This window comes from Stegodyphus dumicola, chromosome 1 (genome assembly GCF_044657685.1).
Source record: "Stegodyphus dumicola isolate Sdum_Otavi_A_Nest chromosome 1, ASM4465768v1".
Classification (NCBI taxonomy): Eukaryota; Metazoa; Arthropoda; class Arachnida; order Araneae; family Eresidae; genus Stegodyphus; species Stegodyphus dumicola.
In genome coordinates, this window is record NC_140768.1 from 79,522,355 (window position 1) to 79,547,949 (window position 25,595).

Consider the following 25,595-nt stretch of genomic DNA (forward strand, 5'->3'; position numbering starts at 1 on the left):
GACAAGACATTTAGCCGACACTTACAGTTAGCCGACAGGGCATTTAGCCGACAAGGACACTTAGACGACAGGACATTTAGCCGACACGGAGAGTTAGTCGTCAGGAGATTTAGCTACCGGACATTTAGCTGTCAAGACATTTAGTTAACAGGACTAAGCCAGCAGTGACGTTTATCTGACACATACCCAATAACTCAATAATGGATCTGAGTGTCCTTGTCGGCTAAATGTCTTGTCAGCTAATTGTCCGTGTTGACTAATGTGTACGTGTCCGACAGGACTGTCCGTTAGTCCTGTCGGCTAACTGGTGCCGGGTTAAATATCTCGTCGGCTAACTGTCACGGACGCAGAATTAAACACATACTTACTATCAATTACAAAATTTCTCGTTTTCTCCATAAGTTCAATACTGAGGTAATTTGTTTCACCTATAAAGTTCCGACCTAGAATTTACAGCTAAGTGTGTGGAACCTTGAGAACTAGTAAGCGAATAATAGCTTTAGCTCAGAGAACAGAAACTCAAGAAGGGTTAATTACACTTTATTGCTCAAAATAAAGTTTACAGATGACCCTTTCTCAGGACGTACAGAACAGCCTCCACTTCGGCTTTAACTCAAGAATACTAACTAAAACTTAATTAATGCTTAACTAAAAAGATATAGCCGAAGCTATCAAAATTCTACAGGAGTTGGCCCCTTAAACGCTAACTAAACGGCGAATCTATCAAGGGCCTGAATTACGGTCGAGCGTAGTAATAACTTAGACAGAGTGTAGCCAAAAGGCCGACGCGCGCTAGTCAGAAACCCTGGTTTTCTAACGAAGTTAGTGGAACTTCGACTTTAAGTACTGCTCTTCCTTCATTTGCATTTAACCGCGATTCTGAAAACACATTCTGGTGGAAAATTCTAAGCTGGAGTTAGGAAAGACAGGAAAATGGCTATAACTAAAAATAACTATTAATAACTTAGGATAAACGTTACACACCTATTAGTAAAATTCATTTTTCGATTCTTAAAGATCCCATATGGGCTTTTAATTCTTGTGTAAGTTCGCATAATTTGATATATATCGTGCTATTTGGTGTATATTGGCCAAATTGAAAAAGCGTTGAAATTTCTCGTCAAGGAGTATGAATTAATTTTCGAAAGGAAAAAAGAACTTTTTTTTTTAGCTGAGATGACTTAGTTACATTTTAATATGGGATCTGCAAAAATTCTCCGTAAAGCTTCTTCATTTAATCAACTCAGTTCCTTTGAAACACTTTCAAATCATTATTAAATTTTTCTTGTTTATTTAATGATATTAATTTTTCGATCTCGCTATATAAATAACTCGCTATATATATAATAATTCATTCTTACTTTTTGTCAGAAATTTATCAAATTTGACAAAAGAAATTAGCTCAAAATCGAGCTTGGACTACCAATTTTAAATTTGTCTATTGCAAAAGCTCAACTTTGTGTCTTTCAGAACATATGTTTTTCTGCTAAACTTCATGAATATTTATAAATTCTTAACACATATTGACAAAAGTTACATTTTACACGAAAACAAATATTCATATAACTTCATATATATTGAAAATACTAATCACGACTTGCAAAACGTAATACACAATATTACTTTAATTAACAATTATAGATATGTTTTTAATACCATCGAATTTCGGTAAATAATACTCAAAATGTGTGCGCACAACCCGAGCCATTTGTTTAGCAGGTGGCTTAAAGTAAAAGAATGTCTAACTGTCTGTGTCACTTAAATGGGCTGTCGGCTAAGTGTCCTTGTCAGCTAAATGTCCTGTCGGCTAACTGTCTTTGTCGGCTTGTCCTGTCGGCTACGTGTCCGTGTCGGCTAAATGTCCTGTCGACTAACTGGTATCGGTTAAGTGTCTCATCGGCTAAGTGTCCGAGATCAATTTTATCTTGCAATCAATGTTGCTTTGTATGCGTGCAAAAATACACTAGATGCCCATTAAGTTTTTCAAATACAGTACACTCCCGATTATTCTCGGAATTGGGTGGCGCGGCCGCCGCGGATAACAAAAATCGCGGACAATCCGAATAAAGCTAAAAACGGGTATAGCAAAAGAGAAAACAGTCATTCCAACTTTGAAAAATCGTTTTATGTACAATAAAACGTAAAATAAACAGCAGGAAATGTTTAACTAACGCTTAATATTTTAGTATATCACTCAAAACTAACCTAAAATGCATTTTGTTAATGAAAATAGAAAAGTGCTTTGTACTTACGAGAGGCGTCAAGGATACACAGAAAAATTAATATATATGTACTGTTTTAATACTGTAATGTATTATGCAATTACAAAAGCATAACTGCAAAACTACACCTTTTTGAAGAAATCAGTCATTTGTGTTTGCTTCTTGCTTTGGAAGCATTTTCTCTTGATCCGAGATTGCATTTTTCGTAGCATAAGTTTCTCGGCCAACTCCGCGTCGTCTTGTTATTCCAAATAGCTCGGCAGTCCGTCGACTTGTTGCAAAGCCGCTTCGTGAGTCTTCCGCATCTGCACAGTGGGCTCTTCTTCGCCTTCACTTCGCTGTCCCTCATTCTCGGGCTCTCCCCTTGCTTTCTTCACAATTTCGTCATCTGTCAAGCGTTCGAAGCCAGGTTCGTTGACGTCACACTCCAACCACTCGTTAATGTTTTCAGCATCGACGTTCTCACCACCTGGAACTGTTTTCACCATATCGGCAAGAGTTGCCTTGGGCGTCTCTACATCTTTATTCTCTTCTTCACAACTCAAAGGTGTTAGGTTGTTGTTGGCTTCAACATTAGGCATGAGTTTTCTCCATGATTTTATGAGGGTTGACGGTTTCACCGAGTTCCATGCAGATGCAATATCGTAGATGCTGTCCAAGATTGGGTAGTGTTTCCAAAACTCTTTCAGATCATAACCTTCTTCAATTTTGGTCAACGGGTAAAGGAATCAACGGGCAAATTTTCTATCCTTGTGCCTTTGAAAGATTTCAGTTTTTTTCCTATGACAACAAGTCTAAGTTTATGTTCACCACTTGTGTTACTGTAAGACATGATAGTGATCCTTTCCTTGCTGCTTTTACGACCCGCCGCTTTACTTTCACTTTCAAATGCTAAAGTGCGAGTGGGAAGACATTTCCACAAAAGTCTCGATTCGTCGGCATTGTAAATTTGTTCAAGAGATAGCTCTTCTTTTAAAACAAATTCTTCAAATTCGTGGTGGAAATCGTCGGCTGCTTGTTGGTCACCACGAAGTTTCTCCCCATGAAGTCCAGTTTCTCGAATTCCATGTCGCTGCTTAAAACGAGTCAACGAGCTAGAAGACGCATCAAAAATTCCTTTCAGGCCTAACAACTCAAAAAAGGTTTTTGCCTTGGCCGCAATGATAGGACCATTTACAGGAGTACCCTCTTTTCGAACTTGAGCTAACCACTCTGTCAATGCCGTGTCTAGTTCATCAAAGGTTTTTCGCTCATCAAAGGCTTCATAGTTTTTCGCGTTTTCATTGCGGAAGCACTGTCCGACATTGATGCAAAGTTCACCAGCTTGTCTTTTTGCTTTAGAATGTCACAGATTCCGTAATCCAATTCCATCTGCTGCCTTGTAGCGCCGTTTGTTACTTTGGAAATTAATTCTAGTTTTTGCGCAATCGTCAACACAACCTTCTTTCATTTTCCTGACATTTTAAATCGGTAACAAAAAACAAAAAACCAAAAAGCACAAGCACTGAACACAATAAAAGATAAGAAATTAACTCTGACTGGTTCGCAAACACTATCCGGCTTAAACTAACAATAGCGAAAGGGAGCAAGTGGACGTATCAGTAAGATTAAGACGAGAGAGGGCGGTGGAGCGGGCACTGCAAGGGTGAGTAAGAAATCATTTACTCATCAGAGGGGAAGGTTCCAAGAAGGCCTGGGATATTTTTGCTATAAATAAGCACGATGTTAGCAAATTTAACGTTTCGCTCAGTTTTGTGAACATTTTTCTTTTCTTTGCTTTACGCTAGGAAAAAAAAAAAAAAAAAAACTTTGTGCGGTAGGCGCGGATAATCCTCCCCACGCATAATCCGCCCGCGGATAATCGGAAGTCTACTGTAACAGTAGATGCCCATTAGGTTAAATTAAACCCTTTAATAAAACAAATATTTATCATTTATAGATAATACCGAAAATAACGGTAATTTATCTCAGCAAATATCGATTTAAGAAAATTGCAAATATCTGAAGCTTTTATTAGCTATAGATATTTACTGATGCAATAAATCCTACAACTATTATGAATCCCATTGGGAACTTGCCTGTACATTGACAAAGCTATTTCGTACAATCACGTTTGTCAGTCAAACAGAAAATTGATCTCTTTTTCTTATTATAATAACTTAAATATACCCCTGTAACATCGAATGTTACCATTAATTTCCACTTTTAGCAGCTAAATGTTTTTCATATAATTTTCTGTAATTTAGTTTCCTTTTCGCAGTATGCCTTGGCAAAAGCAGATGAACTTTGAGTTTAAGTATGTTTTTTAACTTCAAATCTTTCGGAATAATTTTACTTATAGGGCAAAATACATTTACTTATAGTGCCAACAGATCTTTGATTCGGTGGATTTCCTTTTAGTATCCAGATACCTTCTTACCTGGGTTTACCCAGGTTCAGACAGTCTCGGGATGCAGATTTGCAGTAACGTTTTCATTTTTGCCTTCAGCTAGACGCTTTTTCTCTCTCCAGTTCAATATATTAAAAGTACCTTTCTTTGAAATGCATTAAACTCGATTTACAGTTTTTGATTCGAATATTTTCCCTTGGAAAGTGCATTTGCACGACTGTAAGAAATGCCAAAACTTTAATCTTGATTTTAGTAAGCTATAATTAGGGAAAAAACAATAATTACATCACCAATAATTTATCTTAATAGTTTGTGTAATTTGTTGTATGTCGTGAACCTCCACCCCTATTTCTGATATAAACTTAGAATATTTACAGTGACACACTATTTAGTTTCTTATCAAATTTTGGTCTCATAATCTTTATGATAAGAATCTGATGAATGTAATTACTTCCAAATTTAAAGCCCTTTTTAAAGAAATCAGGAACTTTATTGTGAGGGTAATTTATCAAATCCAGTTTTGGGGGGTTCCGTTTTAGAATCAGGTTTAATAAATTACAAGTAAATTAGTTAGCATATCTTAATTATTTGTATACTTATCCTAAAAGTTCCTAAAGTTTGCAACACGACCCAAATTTTAGCGACCACGCAGTAGGTCGCTAAAATCTTTTAAGTGATTTTTTGCGGTATTTAAATATGTATACTTAACAGCAATTATTATGTGAGATAATTCCCAGACGCACAGACATGTATCTGAATTTTTAAGGTGTAATTCGGATTTTCTAAAATTGAATAGAAATGTAAAATCGAAAAAGGATTTGTTCAGATATGCGAGATGACTAAACGCGCTTATGAATTTTTGATGGCTGTATGGGGAGGTTCCATTTCCGCTTGATAAGTCTGGATCATTAACAATCCTCTTGTTTCATTCTTTTATTTTATATTTTAACTGCCAATTCCAGTGTATTTATTTGCCAATTCCAGTAAATGATTACTGGAATAGTGCACATTTGCTTTCTAACATTCACTTCGCATTTCCAGGAAATAGTTTTCATTTATATTCTCTGTTACTTTATTAAATTAAATATTATCTTTACAGCAATAGCGCAGGATTTTACTTTTAGTCCTATTAAATAAATTTTAAAATACCATAATTTGAAGTTTTCTTTTTGTTTTTCTTATATAACGATATCTTACGCACACACACGCACGTATATATATACATATTTTATTTATGGAAATGTTTTTTGAAAAGCTTTTCATTTTCTTAGTATTAAAAGTTTAAGGTTCACATAATCGGGGACCAACTATTTTTTGAGTCTTGTTTAAATGACAATTTGATTTAAAAGTAAATTCTTTTACTCATTAATTTGTAATTACTTTTGAAAGTCTGATTTGCATTCAATGAATGTATCTTAATGTGTGCATTCAATGGGACACATTAAACAAGTTTTATTTTGTATCTTTGGCAAATTTTGTATTTTAGAGTAGTCAATTTTGCATAATGTAGTATATTATTCATTTTCTCTTTTTTTTCCAAGTATTCGAATACGTGTAGGAAAAATTCTGAATACATTTGAGATTTGAGCTTTCGGTTTTAATTGAATTTTAATGTTTTTACTGAAAATTTAATCGAATCTTTTTTCGATATTTGATCTTAAATGATTCAGAAGAACGAAACATGTATTCGAGACACATTAAATAACTTTTATGAAACTTTAATTCATTTTCCCTGATGAGTTCTGAATAAGGGTTTCAGACAAAGGAAATTAATTTTTATTTTGTTTTTTCTATTACTAATTTGCATTTTTTATTTTTCGGGTTTATTCTACTGATAAATTCTTATATTAATTTTGATTATGTTTAGCTACAATGTTTGACTTTTTATCCACGGTTGTAATTATCAATATTGTTAGAGAATTGCCTTGTTTAGATTCCAATTTAATTTAATTTTGGATGCTTTAAGTTTAATTTATAGGTACTTAATCTCTATCAATAACTTTTTTCGAAACTGCGTCATATCTGAAAACTAATTCAGCATTATGCCATCTTGCATTGCCTAAAAGTTTCAGCCATTAGTTTGTCTATAAGCCATTTGCCTATAATTTTTAACTCTTGCATTGCCTATAAGTTTTAGCCAATCATATTAATGAAAAACTGTTACCGTTGCAATCCATTTACCCTCCCTCTTTCTCTGCCTACGCTTGCTGGCTTAAGGACATCTCTTGCTTAGCCGCTTCTATTGAAAATGTCATACGTCATCATCAAAATTGTGGGATGCAGATTGGCCCTACTGTGCTGTGCCATTCAATAGCGTAATCAACAAGTAATAAAGATATATTTTGATTATTAAGTGATTTTTGTGATTCTTCAAAATTTCTCAGCATCTTCTGCTACGTAATTAATATTTTTCAGTGATGACATAACTTCATCATCTAACCTTTTAATGAAGCTTGTACCAGTGTGAAGTGACTTGATAGAGTTATTTTCTGTTGACATAGCTCCTGAAAATTTTTATTCAACTCTTGTAACGAACAGAGATATTTTGGCTTATATGTATTGTGTGTAAAACATATATTTTATAAAAATGTATAAAGTATGTTTTATATGAATGCTAATGTATTTTAATGCTTTTTTTCTGAAAAGGCTTCTCTGTCACTAAAGCTTTTAAGCTTTTTTCTCTTTGAAGGGGATGGATATGCAAGGATAAAAAATATGTTAATATAAATTATAATTTAAATTAGCAGTAGTCCTATAAAAGTTAATTTTAATTTGCGTATTTCTCTTCTCTAAAAATTAATAATAACTTTCTCTGAACTACGTCATTTTGAGACTATCATATCATAGCATATGACTTTTACATAACGCTGGTGACGTAAATGTAACTAAAACTTTAATTGTTGTGTGATCGATAACTTTAATTAATTGAGTGATCGATAATTTTACAGTATTATTAATTATCCAGTTAAATGCGACTGAAACTGAAATTAACTCATTCTGAATTGAGATTTTATTCCGAACATAAGTCACTTGCTCTCTGGATCTCGATTCCAAATAGATTGCTGCTTCCTTACCGCAAAGCTATCAAAAATGTAAAATGCTTAAATAGGCATGATTAAAGTGCCAAGTATTTGTGGCCGCGAAATGTTTACATATATAAGGTATTTCTCCAGCCTTCTTAGCATGCCTTCGTGGCGTAGTGGTCAGCACGCTCGACGCGAGTTCGAGTCCCTCCGAGGGCATTGGTCATTTTTCTTATCTTCTGCTTCCAAATAACCTGATGTCTCTAAACATATAATTCGAGATTTAACAATATGTTAATACGCGAATACTGTAAACAACTTCATGTAATTTAAACTTTCATTCATTAACGTAATTTTTAAAAATTTGGTCTTCAGCAGCGTGCAGTCCCTGGATCAACGATGTGTTCAGACTGCTGGAAGGAATATAAAACAGAGCAACTTGATGAAAGCTGGTTACAGTCACCTTACTGTGAACCATAAATACAATTGCATAGACCCAACAATGGGTGTTCACATCCAGAATGTGAAAAAATAAAGGGGGTTTAGCCTAATGGCGCAATAAAGGTCAAATGGGGCACAGCTTGGAATCATCTCGAATAATATCTTTCGGAATTTATATGGAGAAATTACATAGAAATAAATGATGTTTTGATGAAATTTTTGGAAGCAGTTTCGGAAATTTGGCCTTGTTATAAAGATTATTAAAAATATTCTTAGGAAATAACTTCTTCTTATTATCATATATTATGCCGCTTATCTTATATTCGCGCTTCACAAGCTTGGCGAAATCATAGCTGCGATCTGGGCGTATCCCTAAGGTCGCCAAATAAGCTCGGGGATCTTTATAATAAGGAAGTACTCCTAATTTACATCTTCTGGAGTGGATTAGTTGTAAATTAGAACACACATTAAAAAAAGAAAAAAGAAAAGAAAACTTATATAGTTTAGGTAAATTACTTGAATATGGCTCTGAGAGGACTAGTAAAGAAAGAAATCTGTGTTCAGAAGCGATTTATTCTAAGAGTTAGGAATATTCCCTCCTTCTGCTATTTGATTTAACGCAATAAATAAAAGTAAACAGAAAATAAACATAGTGACATGGGAGGAACAATTGTATATTTGAAAATAAGTATGCAAATTTTATTTGATATTGTAAATTATACAAAATTTAAGGTATTTATTTTAAGAACTTCTCCACAGGTCATTCTAAAAGTGTTTCGTAGGAATCGCAACTTTTCAGACTATTTCGATGTAAAATATTCCATAACCCGTAACATTGACTGCTTATCAGGTTCTTCTATATTCATTTCTTGTACGATGGGTAAGAGTCCTCGATACATTCTCAAATCGCAAAACTTTTGTTCATCTGTTGCAATACGGAATGTATTTTCGATTTGCAGAGTTGCATTTGGGGCAAAACTAGTACATTCAGCAGCAGTATAGCCAGCGTAGCAGGAGACAAAATAAACATATTGCCTGAAAATTTAAAGAAAATAATTTGTAATACAACAAAGATTAATTTTTAATGCATATATACATATATGTTACCGGCATTCTACAGAACACCTAGGCATTTTATAGAATGTCTGTCTTTTTAGGCAAAGTATAAAAGATCAGAATTATTATATACTTTAAATAGGCACTGTATATAATACCTAGGCATTTTATAGGATGACTAATGAGCTTTAGGCAAAGCATAAAGAAAACGTCATGATGAGCTATTATTTAAAAGACGTTTATTTCTGAAAAATACGAATGTTATCTTCAAAAAATAATGAAAGATTTACATTAAAAACTTTTATTCTAAACACAACCGGGGAAGGAAAAAAAAAAAAAAAAAAAAAAACTGAAAGTTTTTAGATTTTAAATTACGTTTAAAGGGGTGTTTTTTTTAACATTTCGTGTGCTACCTTTATTTATTAAATATCATGTTCTTTGCACTTAAACCATAAAATTCAGTTCAAGAGCAATATCGCAAAATAATTTTAAATTGAGCATATCTTTTGAATTTCCGATACAGTCTCACGCGCTGAAAATAAAAATGTTTTTTTCTGCACAACGTTGCCATTGCTCGCTTTGAAATTCTTGAGTTTGTTAATCAAAAATTCGTCAATGTTTTACAAAATAGGAAATCGATAACAAATTCCAAATTTTGGCTTCCAGATGCCCATACTCGCAGAAGGATTACGTTATTCAAAATTGGAGGGCTCTAGGTACCATTATTTTATCACAATGCGAGAAACATACATACATTCATGCAGATTCTTCATTATTTAATTTCTTTAAATATAACACAGGGCGATAATATTTGGTGGCAACAATTTGAAAAGTGAAATAACGGTTGTAATGAATCAACGCAAAATGTCTCAAACTGCTCATTTGGACTACGGATAAATTAAATTTAACTACCTAATCAGTAATTTATTTAATTATATAATAATTTAACATTTTCTAAGTCATCATGATTACTAATTGACTCACATATTGTAAGGATCTTAAGTTTTACTAACGTTTATTTTATTTTAAATCTTTACTATCACTTCTTATTTTCTACTTCCGGCCAGAATTATAAGCGTGAAGGATTTTATGCAAAGTTGTCTGGCGAACGCCAAGTATTTAAGTGTGGCCTTTTTGCCAAGCAGGAGAGAGGAAGCAGTGAGTTCGAAGCAGGCCGCTTACCTTAGAAGTTACGCAGTTGCTATTTGCCTTCCAGGCCAGAGGTTTTAATCCTCTTGATAAATTAAACGTATTGTAGTGTTCACAGTCTCTGTGCTACATACGCTTCCTGTTATTATAAGGCCAATCTTATTCTAAAGTTAAATTAGAGTTTAGTTTTATTTTTATACCTTTTACGTTAGACCCCGAGTGGAGGGTCATTGTATTCCGAAGTACGGAAGTCATTGTATATAAAGAAAAATAAAGGGTCTTGTATACCCTTCGTCTGTATCCTGTCTACTTACTACAATTAGTGAACATAGCTTTAGTAAGCTCTCTGTTCCTAGTCAGGTCATTGTATGTTTCCGAAGAAGGTTAGAAGAAACATTGAACCTGATAATATTACGAACTACTTATGATTAAATACACATATATTAAATTAGATATTAATTAATCCTTAAAGAATTAATTTGAGAAGAAATATTTCTTTACTTAGTGAAGATAATTTAGTGAATCCTTACCATATTATCAAAGAATTTTTTATAAAATACTATTTGACCTAACTATCATAAACAAATATTTTAAAAACAAATAAAATAATTTATCTGTCTCTTCTGGCTTCAGATCATTTGCGTTTAACGCGATTCTAAAAACTCATTCTAGTAAGGAATTGAAAAATTCCTTTGCAGAATGAGTTTTTAGAATCGCGTTAAACGCAAATGAGAAAGTATTTAAGTTCCACTGACTTCGAGAGAGAGTTAGGATTCCTGAATAGCATGTGTTTGCCTTTTGGCTACGTCTCTCTATCTGTTACTACGCTCGGTCTTAATGCGTGCTTTATGATAGCTTCACTGGCTAAGTTAATATTAAGAACAAACTAGTTTAGAATTGTGTTAGCTTCGGCTAAATTTCTTTAGTTAATCATTAGTTAGTCATTATTTCTTACATTTTGAGTTTAAGCCCAAGTGGAGGTTTTATTGTACGCCCTGAGAAAGGGGCCATCTGTATATCTTTATTTGGAGCAAATAAGGGTTAATGAACCCTTTCTTGAGTTTACGTTTCCGTTCGTGGATTTAAGCGACTACAACATTTTCAGAAATGTTTTAGCCTCAAAACTATTACTCATATTACGGCAAAATTTAACATTTTCTTGAGCTGATCTATTCCTACAAAAACTGATTGATAAGAGCTTCAGAGGTTATATACTGGTGATAGCGAAGCTAAAGGAAAGCATAGACGCTCAGAACTTAGTACACCATGCCAAACATATATTGCTGAGCGACTATTTTTATCATTTTTCCTACGGCGGGCAGAATTTACAGAAGAAAGATGGGAACAACTGCTCTTCTTCTTTTATGAATCACTAAAGTAATCTTGATGATAAAGATTGGTTATTGAGAATGAATCAAGGTGTAGCGAGGATGGAGCGAAGAACAAAAAATATCGAATAACCAATGGTATAGTATAGTGGTTTCCAATTGGCGAAACATGAAAATCTATATGTGGAATTAATTAATTACGATGTGCTATAAATCTTAACGCTTGAAAATGCAGATTTTATTAATTTTATTTGCACAAAAACTATATAACTTTTATTCGAACTTTTAAAACGTTTATTCATTGTCAAAAATGAATAAGCTCACGAATTTTTGTATAAAGAATAATTGTTTTGTTTGGGAATACACTTATATGTGAACAGCGGTTTTTTTTTCCACTGTTGAAAATTAATAATAAAAACCTGATTTACGGATGAACATGTAGAAAACGTGATGAAAATAGTTTCTAGTAATTTCTCTACATCGCTGTAAACTTTATCAGAATAGAAACGCCATCGAATGTCAGACATCGAATGCAAGGTATAAAGAAGTTTATAGTTACTTTCATACAGACATACGCATTTTTATTTATGCGTCCAAGAAAAATTTAATAAATAAGAGAAAGGTGTTGCTATTATTTATTCTTAAGTTTTCTCCCTCTTGGTAAATTTTCTGTGAAAATTGAAAGTTTTCATAATTTGTTATTTTTAGTTTAAATTACAACAAGTTATTTGATGATTAATTAAACATGTTAGAATTATTTGAAAAAAAAATGTTAGTCTAGGAATTTAATATTTAGGTGTCATATATTTGAATTACAAAGTATAACTAATAAAAACTGCCTTAAATGCATCAAATTTTAGACTTTAAAAATTAATTAAAATATACTTTATTTTGTTAATGATTTTTTTCATTTTGTTAAAAAATTTTTTTGGAAGTTTTCTCCATTAAAAAAAAAAAAAAAAAAAAAAAAAAAAAAAAAAAAAAGGGAGGAGTGAGGCCTTCAGCTGTTCAGGCTCACATATAATTTGAGTTTGAGACCACTGGTATGGGAAACGGTTAGCGAGGTAAGAGCGCGTAATGGCAAACTGCACATTCAGTTGATCAATGTTAAACGAATTTCGCATACTGCGCATGCCCAGAAAAGAATTTGGCGTAATTACGACTTTGGTACAATTTTAAAAGAAGATAAATACGGTGTGTGGTTAATATTCTGTTATCTGGGCGTAAACAGTTCGGGGGCTTAAAACTTGTTAGGTTGTAAGTTCCTTTATTACTTAGAAGGTAACTATCGATTGTAAACTACTCAAATTTTCGTTTAAGACTGATTACAAAACAGGAAACATTACAGGATATATTAGCTGAATCTTTATTGAATATACTTGTGAGGAAAAAAAGCAACTGCGTATGGTAAATAACTATATGTTCCATTCGTGTATACTTTAACAAATAAAAGAATAAATCGAGTTTAAATTACTGAATTAAAGTCAAGGAAATTATTATAAATAACTGATATTAAATATAACGTTTATGAAAAAAAATAAACCAAAATGAAATGAAACAGAAGCAAATGCATTAAGCACAAATAAATTTCGGTAGTATTGTAAATAGTCGATAAGACCTACATGATGAACAGGCTTGTGTAATGGTTGCTTATGCTTAGTCGCCAGTATTTCCTGCCACGCCGACGGTACACCACTGAGCATGCGCATTAAACGAAATTCCTTAACAATGATCAACTCAATGTGCGGTTTGCCATTACGCGGTAAGAGCGCGTAGTAAGAAGAATCGAATGAAGAGCTGGATTAGAAAGTTCGATTCAGTCAAACGTTAACTCTCTGAAGTGATTTCGTTCAATTGTAGTTTTGAAACTTCCTAAAACCTCTTTTCTACATAGAACTAACAATAAAAATTTCCCAAAAAATTAGGAAATGATAAAAGTTAAATTTACTTTTAATGTTGGAGGATAAACATTCCTTTTTCTCCTAATATGGGAATCGAACATTCCTGCCACGCTTCCAACAAGCACTCTCAATGGGTGAATCTCCTTTAACTGTAAAAGAGCTATCGCTCCATTTTCTAGAAACACTGTACATTCGCTCAGTAGAGTGAATCGGTTCTCTGAATCAGCTCTGGAGTGAATCGTCCAAATTTAGCCCAGAGTAAAGTATGGGATTAAAATTGGGTAAAAGATTATGAATAATTAGCAGGAACTATGAATCCACAAGAGGCAAAGGGTATTAATAATAATAATACGCTCATGATAATAAAGCAGTGCATTATCATCCAATTATTTATTTGGTAAGTCTATATTAAAAGGATACGTTAAAGAAGATTTAATAATGGTTTCAGAAATAGCTGAAATATACCACGGAGCTAAACACAATCCTTCTTATAATTCACTTCCAAACAATTTGAAATTAAATTAAAAAAAACTGCTAAGATTCTAAAGCAGCCGCAAAAATAAATTGCGGTTCAACAAAATCTGAAGTAGTTATTTCAACTGTGCATTGTAAAAAGGAGTTGATACTAGTTTTGAACAAAGTGAAACGACAGGATCCACTCCTATATTTTTTTTCAAATTGATGCTTCGAAAAATATTTTAAATGTTAGCTCAGTATATTAACAAAGAACTCGATGTAGTGAATTAATTACATAATTGACGTTTTGCGAATCCAGAGGAAAGTGAAAATGGAATGTTCCGATGTTTGAAAATATACTCCTGCTCAAAAAGTAAACAACAAAGGCAAAACACGGAATAAAACAAAACCTAATGCATATGCGTAAAATTGATCCAAGAGGCTGGTGCAACATTACTAGACCACATAGCAAACAAAAAAGCAAAGACGTACTAAAATACATGTATTACGTTCATGATAAGACCAAATACGCTTATGATAAGACCAAATGTATTGGAAGAATGTGCAATGGAAACATCACGCTAATAAAGGGTATGATACTCTCTACTGCTGAAATGCATGCTTGACAACGTCAAGGCAAGCTGGCAACAGTACCGTTGACCGTTTGTTGTTTCAGCAGCGCCCATTTCTGTAGTAATGCATGTCGGAGCTCGTGGGGGGTGTCTGGAGGCACACTGCGACCTGCTATCCTACACTCCAACATGTCCCGCACAGGCTGTATGGGATTCAGGTTCATTGATCTAGCAGGCTACGGCAGACGTGGAGTGGTTTCACTCTTTAGATACTCTGCACCACTCGAACATTATATAGACTGGCGTTATTGTCCATAAATATCACGTCGGTATACATTGAAGCGATAAAGGACGCACAAGAGGGTGTAGAATTTCGTTGCGATATTAGGCGGCTCTGACGGAATCACGTAGAAGTCGGTGCGGCCGTACATTGCTATCCTAGCCCATACAAGTAAGCCTTCTTCTCTGTTATGGTGTCTTTCGATGATGTTTGCTGCACAATGACCCTGGTTCTCGCCATATCATTGCCCTTCGGGAATCGTTCTGGATCCCGAGATTCATCTGTAAAGAGTACCTGGTGTCCAACTGCGATGTTTAAGTGCCCAATTCAACCGCGTTTTGACATACAATGAGGACAAAGGAAAACAAGAGACAGGAGACTATCAATAGAGCAGCTACTCCAACATTTCGAATTTCAGCTTTTGTGCTCTATCGATAGAAACTATCTACCATTCGCTATCAGCGGCATTTATTTGAAATGAAATTTTACAAAGTTACAATGGTTGTACAAATATACATTATGACGTACAGAGACAAATTATTCTGGTCTTGTGGTGTTTACATATATGGCAATGTTTACAATAAAGCTCATAACATAAATATTTAGAGAATTGTTACATATGTTGAAAATTTATGCTTACAGATTTTTATATATTAATTTTGAAGAATTACCAAATTATATAATATAAAATATCATTATGCATTTTAACAAATTTAGACATATATAGTTTAGAAATAATTATCTTATATTTAATAATCTTCTAACTAATAATCTTATAGTTATGAGAAAAGAAGTATTATAATTAATACTAGCAAATTGAAAAGTGAAAAACTTGGGAAAGATGATTAATATTGAACCACTGTTTGTAATTGTTGAAATATTATAGCTATAAATCTTGATAACTAAAGTACAAAGTTAACTACAACACTCATAATACAAAATTATAGTATTGATAATTAAATGTAAATGATATAATGATTAACACAATTGTTATTATCAACATATGAAACAGTAAATGTAATAATACAAAATTATAGTATTGATAATTAAATGTAAATGATATAATGATTAACACAATTGTTATTATCAACATATGAAACAGTAAATGTAATAGTAATAAAAATTTTAACAATAATAGTACTAGTATTAAATCGGAGTAAAACTACTATCGGATAGTAAGGTTAGTGAAACTGCAATGCGTTAAAAAAAATCGTATAATGCAGTAGAATCTGACAGTATGATGATAAACATAAAATAATATAATTAAAGATGAAGTAGATTAATAACATTAAAGATTATTAGTATTATAGATGTAAGGGATTAAAAAGATGAAGAGTTGAAAAGTGAATATTAGGAAAATGTGGGATTAGTGTTAATATCTTATATATTGCTAGTTATTAAGGAAGTCTGACAGTTATAATCATAATGTATTGTAATCAAAATAATAAATGAATAAATGATATATGTATTAGTTAATAACTAAAAAATGATAAAATCTGAGATACGTAAACATATAAGGAACAATAATAAAATAAAATAAGATATTAAAATAGAAACATAAATGAGATGATAATATACTTATTAATTATTAATGTATAATAATATTAGGATAGAAAACATATAATGAAAAATAATAATATAATATAGAGCATTAAAATAGTTACATAAATAAGTTGATAAGATGTAGAAATGTAAGCTAGTTAAAAAAGGAAATCTTAAAAAAGTATACACTTAATAATGATGAGTAGGGGTCTACTGTACAAAGGAATAATATATAAAAGTCGAGAACTCAGAGTCTATGAGTTCTTTAAAATAATCCAAACATGCAGAGTTTCAAATTCCAAGTATGAAATGTTTAATATTGTAGCTAATGAATATTTAGTCTTTTTTCTAGAGTTTCAATGTTGAAAAATGTTAGAATGGGTTTATAAATTAAATTGGTAGAAGACCCATATTGAAGTGTCTATAATTTTTTATTGTTTAATAATCATGATTTTCCTGAAAGAACATTTAAAGTTAAATAATAATCCATATAAATGTTTCTAGAAAAGAGTCTGGAAATAAATGAGTAATCTGTAACTGTAGAGATAAATAAAAGGTAAAAGGTAAACAGTCCTTGAAAGTATAAGTAGGTCTTGAATATAAGAAGAGAACAGTCCTTGAGTTGTAGTCTTTAAATTAAAAATATTTGAGTAGAAATTCATCGAAGTCATGATAATTGACATATAAACATGTACAATGATGAAGACAGTAAGATTAAAGAGGACGCAATTTGGATAATTAGATTTTCTATATTACGAAATTCAGAAAAAGCATGACGATATCATATTACACGAAATTTTGAAGAAGGATGAATCTTTAGTTTACAGAAGGAGGGAGTATGCTATGTAAATATCTACGGTGCTTTGAGATTGTCACAATTTAAAGATAGATAAGTTATAAGTGACTGTAATTTTTTACAAAGTATATTGCTTTTCTTGATTTGCTTGAACCAAAGTGGAGCAGGTGTTGAATTATTAAAGTGGTTTAAGACGAAATTCTTTAGTTATTTCACAGTGAATCAGATATTGTTCGTATCAGAGATAATTTCCCTTTACAAGAGTTTTGAGATCGTCTTCGAGTTGATTATTCAATGATGATAGAGGATATGGTAGAAAATGTTGAGGAAGTGATGAATTATTTGCTGCGTATTTTGCCAATTGGTCTGCCATTTCATTGCCAGTTGTACCTGAGTGAGCCTTTGCCCATTTAAATTTTGGTCTGAGATTAAGTGTAAATAGAGATAGGAGGTGATGTATGCGACGTACTATTGGTGATCTGTCTATAGCCAATTATTGCAAAGATGCTGGATGCACTATCAGTAATTATGATACAGGGGTTGGACAAAAATATGGAAACACCTTTAAAAAAACATGTTTCTTTGCTTAATATGGCGTAAGAAACCCATTGGCATCCAAAACAGCTTGCAGTCTTCTCGGAATGAATAAATACAGTTCCTGTATGTTTGCCAAGGGAATATTATACCATTCTTCCTGCCAAACGGTGGCAAGTTCAGATAACGATGTTGGCGATGGATAACGAGAACGCACTTTCCGTTCCAATGTAGACCACAAAGGTTCGATAATATTCAGGTCTGGTGACTGTGGTGGCCAGGGGAGATGGGACAACTCATCCTCGTGCTCAGAAAACCAGTCCTGGACAATGTGAGCTGTGTGAACAGGGGCTTTGTCGTCTTGGAAGACACCATCACCATCGGGGAACAAAGTTTGTAACATGGGATGAACTTGATCGGCCAAAATGTTCACATAAGTCTTGGCAGTCATGTGCCCTGACACAGTTATCATGGGGATAGCAGAGAACCACGATATGGCTGCCCAAACCATAACAGAACCCCTGCCATGTTTCACTCTTGGCAACAAGCAGTCTGTATTATAGGCTTGAGATGGCGTTTTCCAGACGCAAACTCGGCCAGAAGTGGGAAACTATGTGAAAGAAGACTCGTCAGACCATATTACTCGCTTCCACTGCTCTATATTCCAGGCTTTATGACTTAAACACCACCTTTTCCTGTTACGGGCATTAGCATCACTGATGAGTGGCTTCTCAATTGCAGCACGGCCAGCAATTCCCTGTTTATGAAGCTCCCTTCTAATTGTTTTGGTACTCACAGGGTTCGGTAACGCAACATTCATTTCAGCAGTAACTTTTGCAGCTGTGGTCTTCTTATTTTTCGTCACAATTGCCCTTAATGATCGTCTGTCACGATCACTCAGGACACACGTTCGTCCGCGCTGTGATTTAGCAGATGATGTTTTTCCGCTTTTCAAATATGCGGAATAAATCTTCGATACAGTACCTCTTGAAACACTAAACACCTCGGCTACCTTGCTTACGGAAGCGCCTACCATACGTGCTCCAACAATTTGCCCACGTTCGAAGTCTATTAACTCTGACATAATGCAATGACAACCTCACATAACAGTACTCCGACAACAACTGAACTGTTTAGCACATTTACGAAGTTGTATAGGTGGCGTCAGTAGTCAAAAACGCCATCGCCACCTACATATTTCATTAAAATCAATCTTTCGTTTCAAACATGCATTTCACAAGGTGTTTCCATATTTTTGTCCATCCACTGTACTTGTTAATGAGTTATCTTTTGCATACTTTATTGCCTGTTCTGTTGCAAAACGTTCTGCTTGGAAGACGGTATTATTTTGATAAAGACAAAAATACCTTTGTTTTAATATATTATTATTTTGGAATACACAGTATGCACTGCCAACGCCTGAATCTGATTTGTATACATCAGTATAAATTTGAAGTTTGAAATTATAAATTGATGAAGTTGCAATTAAAGATTTTGTAAAAAATTAAGGTTTTATATACAGATTGTGTTTTAAAAATTCATAATTATTTGGAGAGTATAGGTTATTGTTAAATGAGCTTGTGATATGTAATCTTGAGACTTGGACTTTTGTGGCTTCTTTTTTTGATTGAAAGATTGATGGGTGGTATACCAGTGATGATTTGAAGTGAATTTGTTAGAGTAGTTCTGTATGCTTTCGATATTAATAACAGAAATGGTCTTTGAGAGGATAGTAAGTGTCGTTGAACGTGGGTGTTCAAGTTTGTACCCCAGAGGCTCCATGAAGAAATATTTTTTTCAATTACTGTAGAGTACCATATTTTTTGGAATATTGGATTGATGCCCCAAGTACATGAATAAGTGTGCGTAGTGAATTGGAGAGTACAAGCGTTTTAGTTTTTAAGTATTTGATATGTTGATGCTACGATAGATGATTGTCTATTACTATGCTAAGATAAGTTAAGATTTTTTTCAAATTTAATTTTATTCTATAATTTTATAATAGGATTTCTTACATTTCTTGCTGAAGATCCTGTTTTTGGTATATATAGAGTTCTGCACTTTTCTACTGAAATTTTGACTTGCTATTATTTAGCCCAAGTGCTGAAGATCACTAATGAATTTTTAGAACTTTCTTCTATTATTTTTCGATTATTGGCGCAGACTATAAGAAGAAAGTCATCGGTATAGGCCTGTGAATGAGTATGAGGCATATGATCATATGAGAATAATACGGTATTGGCGATTGAGTTCCAAAGGGTTGGTCCCAGGCATGAGCTTTGTGGACAGTCCTTAGTAATTTTATAGTTTATTATACCACTATTTGAAGTATATTATAGATTTCTATTATGTAGATAGTCTTCTATTAATCATAGAATATCCTGAGGACAGTCAATTGATTTGAAGATGTTGATTATATCTTTCTATCTTATTGAGTCGAAAGCACATTGAATATCCAATGATATTATTACTGAGTGCCGTTTTTGATTTTTATTGAATTGGATAACCTCTAAGAGTTTCTGGAAAGCGTGATCGATTGATTTATTTGGGATGAATCCAAATTGGTTTTCGTGGATAATTCTATTTTTATGTAAATGGTAAGATAATCTTGATAATATGATTTTTTTCTAGTAATTTTCCAAGGGAGGGAAGGAAGCAGATTGGTCTATAAGATAAAAGATTGTTCAATGGATTTATTCTTTTTGAGAAATAAAACTATTTCTGCATTTTTTAGAATTGTAGGAAAGGTATTAAATTTCCAACATGCTGTAATAAATGATTTGATGATAATTTTATTAGAGTAAAAAATTTGTTTTAAGATGATATTGTCTATTCCGTCTGGACCCGGAGCCTTTTTATCATTTAGTTTTTTTTATGATAAAGTCTATTTCATCCAAGTTTGGAATATTTTCTATATTATAAATTGCATTATCAGCTCTGTTTGATTGATAAGGATCATCTTCTTGTAGAAATAGTTCTGAAATAATTTTGAGAGCGACGTCTGCAGAGGAACCAGTGCCAGGAAAGCTATACATTGATAATGTAGGTGGATTAGATAATTTATTATATACCATTTTAAAGACAGATCCATAAAGAATAGACGTATTACTGCAGAAATTTTTCCAGCTGGTAATTTTAGCTTGTCTGATATTGCTTTTGTAAAGAGCTCTGTGAAATTAAATTTTGTAGTAACTTCTTTCTTCATCATCCACACAAGATTCAAACCTCCTGCGGAGGCCTCTTACTTTACTAAGCTCCGCAGTTAAATTTGTATTCCACCAATTTAATTTAAATTTGTTAAAAATTGATCATTTTTATAAATGGAGTTACATATGTTTTGAATAATATTAATGAAGTATTCAACAGAACTGTTGACATCAACTTTTTATGAAGCAGAATGAAATGTCGAGATGATACATTTTGAATGATTTCGTAATATTGTTTTGAATTGGTGATGGCCTCCATATTATGTCTTGAATCTATGTTTAATTGTATAAGTAATATCTGCATGTAGGTTAAAGGTAATGAAGCGGTGGTTACTTAACGATTCTTGATCGGAAACGGTCCAGTTGTTAATCAGATCTGCTATGTTAGAAGATGCTAGAATATGCTTGTATATTCTCTTCTTTGACATATTGTAGAGCATTCGGGGGTGTGATTTTTAGCATTTGCAGATTTATTTGTAACATTTTTCTGTCCTTGAAGGATTCCATTAATAGGTGGTTTTTGATTTAATTTTTTCAACCTCTTGTTGATAGGAAGGACATCTGACGTCGTTTGCGCTATGGAATATATCAAAATTTGTATGGAGACGGTTATTATTTACCTGGAAATTAATTCATCTTGAATTTATATCCTAACATGATGTTAACATGGGTATCCTAACATGTATTGTATCCTAACATGATGATAACATGGGTAACATGATGGCATTCACCACATAACATGCAATGGGTTCAGTTTGAGCTATATTTGTAGTTGTGGATTAAAATTCTGACAATTAGTGCAGCGTCTAATCCCATAGTTTTCCGTGATATGGATGAATTTCCTACCGATTGATATTGTTTTTAATTTTTGTAGACTATTGAAGACTGACGTTGTACATTCTAAGATCCATTTTGGTGTGTTTTCTGAGCGTTCCGAAAGTTTGTGGATAAGAATAAATGAATGACTTGGCAGGCTTGAAGTCGATGTCAATAAGTTAATAATATCTAGCTCCGAATATGGTGTAGATTGCGCCTAGGTAATCTGGGTATTGAAATCCTGATAATTAAGTCCTTGACGTTGCTGTTGAAGACCTTGCTGTTAGTGATATACGGCTTCATGAACATAGCAACAGGAAGCGATCGTTTGCCGTTGTGGTAACTCTCCAGTGTCGAGACCCACGTCTTCTACAGAGGTTTTGATCCCTTTGGTAACAATTCCAAATTCTATTAATAACACTACCATGCACATTCAGCTCTCTCGCAACAGCTGATTATCTTGAACCAGCTTGCAACATCCGGGTAGCCTTCCAACGCATTTCATCGTGCAAATGGTGTCTTCGCCCATGTGTGTGGTAAGGTATTGTTGTGTGACTGCAGGATTGCGTTTTATGCTAATTTTGGTTGCCTATTGCATTCAACGACGCAACATCTACCTCATATGTAAATTATATGTTTTAAACCCCCTTTTTACATTTGTACCTTTTCTCTTATCGTTTCTTGCTTATTTTTTTATCTTGAGTGTAATGTGAGAATCTATGGGTATTTTTCAATGTCAACAGAAAGACATGAACACTATGTCATTTCATTTATCTGAAAAAACAGAATTCTTGGAATTCTCAGATATAAACTAGATATGTGGCTTTCTCTGAAGCCATACATTGAATGAATTCAAATTTCGGGGAAGGCCTTAAGTTCTTATTTCGTAGGCAGACCAACTGATTGTTCTAAATTATTCAAACTGCTTTTAATTAATGATAATTCTATAGAAATTACATTGATTATTGAAATATGTTTATTATTCTCTAGAAGATATTACTTATGTTACACTTAATGTTGATATTTAGTTAAGCTGTTTAAGAACTAGAGAAGAATGAAATGTCTGCTGAAGATGTTTTCAACGTTTTTCAGACTTCAGAAATACGCTTAGATCTCGATACGCTGAGAAAACTTTGTTTTTCAATTTCATCAACATTAAAAGGAATTAGATAATGCAGAATTTAAATATTATCGATGACTTTAAATTATTTCTTTCTTTGGCTAATTACTTATTTAGAAAAACGCTGTGATGAAAATTCTACATATGGCAAATTATCGATTCTAACTCTGTTAAATAATTCATTTCCAGAGTACCAGAAACGTGTTGGAAATTAATAAAAACTAGCAGCTTCGCTGCCAGCCTTCGTCTGGCTTTTAAATGTACCGGAAAAATGGCTGAAGGGAATACCAAACGTTAAATTTAAAAACTGCGTAGAATTTTACTCTGCAGAAGAACTTCATAAAAAAGGTTATTACGTATAATAAAATTACAATGCAATAATACAAATATTAATTATCCTAATAAATAAATTAACCAACTTCCCTTTGCAAAAATTTAAGAACTCAAATGGTATAAAGGAGGTTAAAAACTTTGTTTCCTAAAAAAATCACTCAAAATTTTTCAATATCTTAAAAACAGTGAAATGAGCCATAAATAACATAAAAGAATACAAAAAACAAAAAAATTCTGAAAAGCAAAGTATAATTAATGATATTTTGTCTTATATTTTCAAGAGAAAAGAAATTACAATGAAATGAGCTATATCCCTTAATACAAATATTAATTATCCTAATAAAAATTAACCAACTTTCCGTTGAAGAAAAAAAATCATGCAAAACTTTTCAATATCTTACAAACAGTGAAATAAGCAAAAATTAACATGAAAGCAACTCAAAAAAAAAAAACATAAAATTCCGCGCAGAATCTTACTCTGCAGAACAAGTTTATCAAAAATAAATAAATAAATAAATAAATAAACAAAATAAATAAATAAAATAAAATAAAAATGTATTATATATAGTATATAAATGACAATGAAATATGTCAATCTCTTAAAAACAGTGACATAAGAAATACGATGAAAAATTGTTGCCAAACCCATATTTCTAAATAAATGAAACTATTCAAAATGATGCGATTTCATCAAAAATCTATCAACAACAATAAGACAGGAAAATTGTGGCCAAAATCACATTTTTAAAGATGTGAGATATGCACAGTGTACTCGGAAGCTTCATTTAAATTTTTTTTTAAAATACAAAATATTATCATTTTTCCAAAATTCCATTCCTTTTGTAAAAGCAATCGCAGGGATGAAAGTTTAGCGTGTCCAAAAATCAAAGAAAAATAAACATTTTTAGAAAAAATCCCGTTGAAAAGATGTTAAGCTCTCTTTGTTAAATAAATTCGTATTTAATCGATTTATTGAAACACGAAATTTATTTTAAGCTCGTAAAATAGCTAAGAGCCGACGTTTCATGACGATGTGAAAACGGAGTGTGTAGAGCAAAATCTCGCTTTCCTATAGCCCATTATGTCTTAAAATGACGCGATTTCGTCACAAAACATAAAATAAAATTAAAAAAAAAATTCGAATTTCGAAAAAATCGCTTCCAGGTGCACTGGCTCTTGTCTAGATGCACCTATGTACCAAATTTCGTAGCCGAGGGTCTATTAGCTTACGCGCAGCGCAAACGAAAAACACATACACACACAGACAGACTCTTTCTTTTATTATATGTAGAGATATGTAGAGATTCGAAACTGAAAGAAAGGCTGGATTTGCTTTGACAAAGCAATACAGTTTAAAGAAACTTTTATTCAAAATTCTGAACATTTTACGAAGTCTAAAACATCAAGCAGAAAATGACACGTGATTTCAAAAGTGCTGATTATAAATGTATGTGTATTTTAACAAAAGTTTCGTATGCGTTTTCAATTTCTGCAACAGCAGTATAGTGTGAAAGAATTATTAGTGTTCTATAAAGTAAACGGCGAAATGAACGAAACAGGTTGAACTTATAAAAAAATTATTATTTTTATATTTAATTTGAATGCAATTGTTTAGAATTACCCAAAAAATAAAATGTGATGTATATTTTCTCTAGTGGGTCAAAAGTCAGTACAAATATAATTTATGAAATTAGTTTAGCTTTAAAAATTAAAAATATTTTGTAAAGTTTTTCTGCATTTTTAAATTAACATTTTTTAAAATTGAAATCTAACAATTTTTCTTATAAAGCCTCTTTTGTGTTTAATGAGTCGATATATTATTACTTAAATTACTGAAGTAAAACTTTTCTATTATTTTCAAAGTTTTAAGAAAATGTTCGTTCACATAAAGATTAATTATAATAATTTATAATAGTAACAAACAGGAATTAATTTAAATGTATCCTGAAGAGTTTTTTTATTGGAACTACTTTCTGGATATTATTGAGATTGTAGTTGACAGCGATGAGTTCTACTTCAAATGTAATAGGAACTACATCAACAACTTTCTGTTCATAGAAAAGATATATCCATGCATGATTTCCATCATTCATCCATTTAATGTTTAAGTTCTATGAAAATTTGTTTTGAAACCATCTCCCAATATTTTTTGTTTCCTTATTCTTTGTTTAAGCTATTCCCTAGTAATAGGTGAAAGAAATTCCTTGTTTCCGATAAACGTCTAAATTTAAACATTATTTTCAAGCTGATTCTGAGACTGAATTGTAAAGAATTCTTATATTTTTGCTGTTATGGAATTTCTTTAAATTTAATAGCAAGTGTTTTTAACATGCTGCTATCATTATTGTGCAAATGATTATTTTAGCGGGAATATTAAAGTATTCTGACAACTTGATTGATGATCCCATGTTGAGTTAGCATATTTTCACTT

The 25,595-nt window shown here is 32.5% G+C and overlaps 1 protein-coding gene across 1 annotated transcript in view; it reads right to left on the bottom strand.

Moving 5' to 3' along the window:
* Nucleotides 1–8,703: 8,703 nt before the first annotated feature.
* The window catches only part of LOC118184270 (uncharacterized), a 45,509-nt gene continuing 28,617 nt past the window's right edge, over nucleotides 8,704–25,595 (bottom strand). The window contains exon 5 of the mRNA XM_035353920.2: nucleotides 8,704–9,110. Within this exon, the coding sequence (XP_035209811.1) occupies nucleotides 8,876–9,110 (235 nt within the window). The 3' untranslated portion in view covers nucleotides 8,704–8,875. The remainder of the gene's footprint in view (nucleotides 9,111–25,595) is intronic.